General features: G+C 43.1%; 1 protein-coding gene across 1 annotated transcript; it reads left to right on the forward strand.

Moving 5' to 3' along the window:
- Positions 1 to 739: 739 nt before the first annotated feature.
- Positions 740 to 5,437, forward strand: LOC139459848 (ankyrin repeat and death domain-containing protein 1A-like). The gene is made up of 3 exons (XM_071241557.1): positions 740 to 1,848; positions 3,440 to 3,641; positions 4,353 to 5,437. The coding sequence occupies exons 1-3, from the start codon at positions 753 to 755 to the stop codon at positions 4,696 to 4,698; spliced, it is 1,644 nt and encodes a 547-aa protein (XP_071097658.1). The 5' UTR covers positions 740 to 752; the 3' UTR covers positions 4,699 to 5,437.
- The last annotated feature ends 476 nt before the right edge of the window (positions 5,438 to 5,913 follow it).

The following is a 5,913-nucleotide window of genomic DNA, read 5'->3' on the forward strand; positions in this document are numbered from 1 at the left end:
GATATATTTTGCCCATAATTAACATATAACATACGAGTGTGTATTGTACACAAATAAATCAATCTTGTTTACATTGATCAATCGGAAGGGGTGCTAACTGGGATTGTTCACTAGCCAATGAATTAGCAAATATCGCCGTGGGTGCTTATTAAAGCGGGGTGCTTATCACATCAAATACGGTATATGACGGCAGTCTGTAAATAATCAAGTCTGGACCAGACAATCCAGTGATTCACATGATAAGCATCGATCCACACAATTGGGATATGATAACATGCACTTACCAGGTCAATGAGTCTGACAACACAATCCCGTTACTCGTCTCTTACGACAAGCATAGTCGCCTGTTACGGCAAGTATCGGTTGCTGAAGACCTATTCTAACCTGGATCTTCAAGGAACCAGGAGTTTTGACTTCTGGAGTTGACACACTGCAGAGTTGTGTACTTTGGGCCCAACAGAAAGCTATGATTGGGGGTTTGAATCCCAGTTCATCCTGATTATGTTTCTAGGTTTGTCAGCACCATACCCACGCTCGTGGGTTTCATGAGTGATAAAAGTCTGAGATGTATCACTTCAGGCTTTCCTCCCACATTAAGCTGACACGCCATGATATTACATGACATACTGTTCAACATGTTCAAAGCAGCATTAAACCCGATCCACTCACTCCCTATCGGGTTGACAAGATAACATCTCACATAACATTATTATTTTTTCTACTTTCAGGTTTTAAACAAACAGGTGTTGACAATGGAGAGCCAGCCAGAGGACCAGCCATCAGTAGTTATTCCTATAGATCTGTTCACTGAAGCCTTGAAAAACAATGATTCAGCACAGGCAATATCCTATTTGTCAGACCCAGTGTTCAGACTGAACGTATCCCTGGGAGAATGTCTCGTTGAATGTGCCAAATATGGCAACCTGATTGCCCTCGACTTCATCCTCAACCTCCACAATCGAATCCATCAATGTATCAGTTACACCGACGAGTGCAACAAGCGCGCTCTGCACCACGCAGCCATGCACGGACCCCTGGAGTGCGTGGTGCGACTTGTCCGCGCAGGCTCGACAGTCAACTGCTGTGACAGTGAGGGCTACACACCCCTATTGTGTGCCTGTCAGGGAGGCAGGGCCGATATTGTGCAGTACCTTGTCAAAGAAGGGGCTCACATTAATTCCTCTCGGTCATATAAATTTGGGGAGACTGCTCTGCATATAGCAGCTAAACATGGCCATGCGGAGACTGTGGCCATCCTGCTTGAAGGCCGTGCAGACATAAATGCCACAACCAGGAATGTTGATGGTAATGGGGGATATACGGCTCTACACAAAGCGGCAAACGGCGGACACACGCGAGTTATTGAAATTCTGTGTATGAGGGGTGCCATATTGGATCTGAAAGACTCCATGGGTAAAACTCCATTGCATGTTTCAGCTGAGAAGGGAGACATTCTCAGTGTGGAGATTTTCCACAAATGTGGAGCACCGATCAATCTTCAGGACGAGCGGGGTAAGACGCCACTGGCCCTAGCTGTTCGAGAAGGCTACCCAGAGGTTGTCAAACACCTCATACGGTGTGGCTCAGATATTAATATGAGTGATACAAGAAGCCTGTCACCTTTGCATTCAGCAATAGCGGTACTGAATTACGAGATTGCCGAGTCTCTGCTACAAGCCGGCGCCGTCATCAACTGTCAGACCAATGACACACAGGAGTCGCCGCTGATGGTGGCCCTCAGCATGGGTCGGCCTGACCTGGTGCAACTCATGCTGAATAACGGGGCCGACGTGAATCTCTGTGACTTCAAGTGCTACTCTCCTCTACACCGGTCTCAGACAATTGGATGTAAGACTGAATACCTTAATATTTTGGTTTTTTTTGTTTGTTTGTTGTTTAACGTCACACTCAGCAATATTCCAGCTGTATGACGGTGATCTGTAAATAATCAAGTCCGGACAGACAATCCTGTGATTGACATCATGAGAATTGATCTACGCAATTAAGATTCAATGACATGCATCAACCAAGTTTTCAAGTCTGACAACTTGATCCCTTTAGTCACCTGACTCGTGAAGATCAGGGGTAGAATAGGTCTTCAGCAATCCATGCATGCCGTAAAAGGCAACTAACAGGATCAAGTGGTAAGACTCTCTGACTTGGTTGATGCATGTCATCGTATCCCAATTGCGTGGATCATATAGCTGGAATATTGCTGAGTGCGGCGTTAAACAACAAACAAACTTTAGTCACCTCCTAAGACAAGCATAAAAATATTCCCAACACTGTATTTGATGAGGACTTGTGGAACTAAGAACGCTAAATGAGTGAAAAATATAATAACCTCCAGTTCAAGTTCATCAGGGATTGCAACTGATCCTAGCCTATGTTATATGGACTTTTGTATAACTTCTAATTAACTGTTTGATTTGTATTCTAGAAGTTGGTGAGTAAGTAACAAAATGTACAACTTTATGGATAACAACTCTGGGTTTCTAACCTCTAATAAGTTTTCTTCTTACTGAGGACCGCCTCCGTGGTCTAATTGGTAGAGCGTCCACCCGGAGAGCGGAAGGTCTGGGGTTCGATGCCCGGCCGCGTCATACCAAAAGACCCTAAAAGGTCTGAGGCTGTAAAAGGGCCTATTCCAAAGGACTGCCTCTGTTATCTAGTGGTAGAGCGTCCGCCCGGAGAGCGGAAGGTCCAGGGTTTGATCCCCGGCCGCATCATACCAAAAGACGTTAAAAGATGGTACTTGTTGTTACTCTGTCTGGCGCACGGCATTAAGGGGCTAAAACAAGGACTGGTCGACTCGGAGTCAGTATACTGTATCTGAGTGGGGTATTCCTGTTAAACTGCGACATGGTATCTCGGTGAGCTAGCACTATAAATTGGCATCAGTCCGGACTAGTACAAGCAGCCACACTTATGTGCATGCACGTCGCTATATAAGTGAAATAATCTTGGAAGCGACGTTAAACCCTATTTCACCTCACCTCTTCTTACTGAAGAAGGTAGATGTCGCCTAGTCAGTTAAGGTGCCAGAATTGGCTTTGCACTTTTGTGTCTAAGGCAGTTTTGCCAGATACCTACAATCATGGGTTTGAACCCTGGTTTGCACTGACTATATTTCTAGGTTTGTCAGCACCTTACACATGCTTGTGGTTTCACCAAAGAGGAAAATGCCTAAGGCCAGCATCATTTCAGACGTTTCTTCCACATCAAGCTGAAGTGACGTGATGTAACTGAAATCCTGTTCAAAACTGCATTGAACCAACTTCACTCACGCCCTCTGCTTTCTCTACAACAACTTTTAAACATTCTCTTGTAAACATGCTCTTACTAATTTATGTTTCTCAATACACGTGGATGATGTTGTCGCATGACTGTGTGATATACCCTGAAATACAATGTGCATGTTGCATTGCTTGTGTTGAAGACCCCGATGCTGTGAAGGAGGAGTTGACGGAGCTACTGTTGCAGGCCGGAGGGAAGCTGAACGCCAGAGATCACCAGGGACACATTCCACTTCACCGTAGCATCTTCACGGGCTCCATCCGTGGCAGGCAGTGTACGCCCTGCATCCGGCTCCTGGTGGAGGCGGGCTCCAAGCTGAAGCAAGACACTTTCGCTCATACAAGGTAGGCATTATTGCTCTGTGTAAGCAGATACCCTTCGCTCATACAAGGTAAGCATGTATTATTGCTCTGTGTAGGCAGTAAGCATTATTGCTCTGTGTAAGCGGTTTATTACAAGTATATCGGTAAATTGAGGTTCATTTTTTCCATGATACGTATCACAATACTATTTTTTAATGAGTGGTATATTAGGTGATTTCAAATAGTGATTTTTATCACGTTTTTTATGTTTTACAATACCCTTATAACCTCGAAATGTTTCCTTATTGCAAGTTTGTTTCTGTAATTCCATATTCACAAAGATAGAGGTTAATTCTCAGTTATCTCCCTTATGTGCATATACATTCATGCACATTTGTCATCAACATACCGGCTAATGCATATGATGGTTGGTTGTTTGTTGTTTTACACAGCACTCAGCAATGTTCCCGCTATGTGATGGCTGTCTGTAAACAATCGAGTCTGGACCAGACAATCCAGTGATTGATATCATGAGCATCGATCTACGCAATTGGGATTGATGACATGCATCAATCAAGTCAGCGAGCCTGACCACCCAATTCCGTTAGTCGCCTCTTACAACAACCATACGCACCTTTTACAGCAAGTTGCTGAAGACCTATTCTACCCCGAATCTTCACGGGTCGCTAATGAATATGAGTCAGGATAAGAAAATATGATACTTTTACTCTAAAATATACGTTTTTGTTCCAGAACCTCGCCATTGTACTGGTTATGTTCCAAGGGAGATCTGAACATCGCTAGATACCTCGTCCAGTGTGGATGGGAACTACGGTCCGAATCCTGGATCCGATTTTCGGGGAAAACTCCGGAGCAGACCCACTTGCATCGCCTGTTCCAGATCCTGAACAAGTCCGTGCACTCCCTGAAGATCCTGTGTCGAGCAGTGGTGAGGGAAACAGTATCATTGGCAGTGGATGACGCAGAAATAGTATCTCCCATCACTAGCCTCCCCTTACCTCAGGCGGTCAAGAACTTTCTCTGTTTGAGAACCTGTGAGGTTTCGGAGGATGATGTGTTGATGATGGAAAGTCATTAGTGAGAACATTGTAAATGTTTTTGACACAATCTCATCAAAATCAGGTGTTTTAGTAGATACAACACTGCTTGGATAATTTGAGGACATTATTTTGTCCAGAGTATGTCTTGTTAGGTGAGCAGCCTCATCAGTTAATCAGCACTGAGTCTTCTAAATTCTCGGTAGTAATAATTCAGACAAGTTTATCTGATTTCTGTATCTCTAGAACAAATAAAATGGCCAGTTCTGAATGTAAATAACGAAAGCTGCAACATGCTTTCATGGGGGATATTTTATACATTCAGTCGTTCAACCAAATGACCAGGTGTTCCTTATGTTTTAGAAAGCTGACATCTGATTAGCTCAAGAACTCATTTAGCTTGGGGATCAAAAGTCTCTCGGAGTTCACATGGCGTTACTTTCCGTGGAGCTGTTGTTGCCAGATTTAGACACAGGTATCACTTGGGATTAAAAATCTGATTCTAATGAGATTGTCTTTGTACTAACCTATAATCAAACCAAGTTGAATGCTTCCAGTAGTATTTATTTGTGTCCCAGATATCGGCATGTTAGTGCATCGTTGTAGTTGTGTTATATGCTATGACGGTAATAGTTTTCAAATGGGTAAGGGAATTGCACAGAAGAGCATTTCCCATGATCACTGTAGTGAACGCCCTGCTCCAATAAGCACCGCGTGACCAAGCTGTAAGTAATTTTTGTAAGCATGTTAACGCTCCCTAAAGATTATTTAGAGAAAACAATTGCCAAGTTAGTGTATTTTTATTGATGTTTGTAAGTTTATTCACTATTGCTCAGTCTCTGACAACAGGTTTAACTTGTGTATGATTTTGATAAGCGGTCCCCTTTGTCAATTTTCTGAGTTCCTGATCACTTATTACAGCAAGTATGGTACATTTAGTTAAATGTATGTAAGAATGTTTAACTGATTCAAATCAAGCAGATCAGCATCCGTTACTAAATGTGAAATACGTCCAGACTATTTTATTGAGAACTTATATTATGTGATATTTTTGACATCAGTGTCTATAAGAAAAAGATATTTTGAACAAATTGTCCGTTTATCATCAGAATTTCTAACACAGAACATCTTTGAGATGACACAGTGACAATGTTTACGGGCTACTTCTTGTCCTTGCACCTTATAAAGGGGCAGGGGTAGAGGCGGGGGCGGTAGATAGGTGAGTAGTTAAAGCGTTCTCTTCTCACTCAAAAGTA

Source organism: Haliotis cracherodii, unplaced genomic scaffold, assembly GCF_022045235.1.
Source record: "Haliotis cracherodii isolate W230 unplaced genomic scaffold, xgHalCrac1.p SCAF_13, whole genome shotgun sequence".
In the NCBI taxonomy this organism is placed as follows: Eukaryota; Metazoa; Mollusca; class Gastropoda; order Lepetellida; family Haliotidae; genus Haliotis; species Haliotis cracherodii.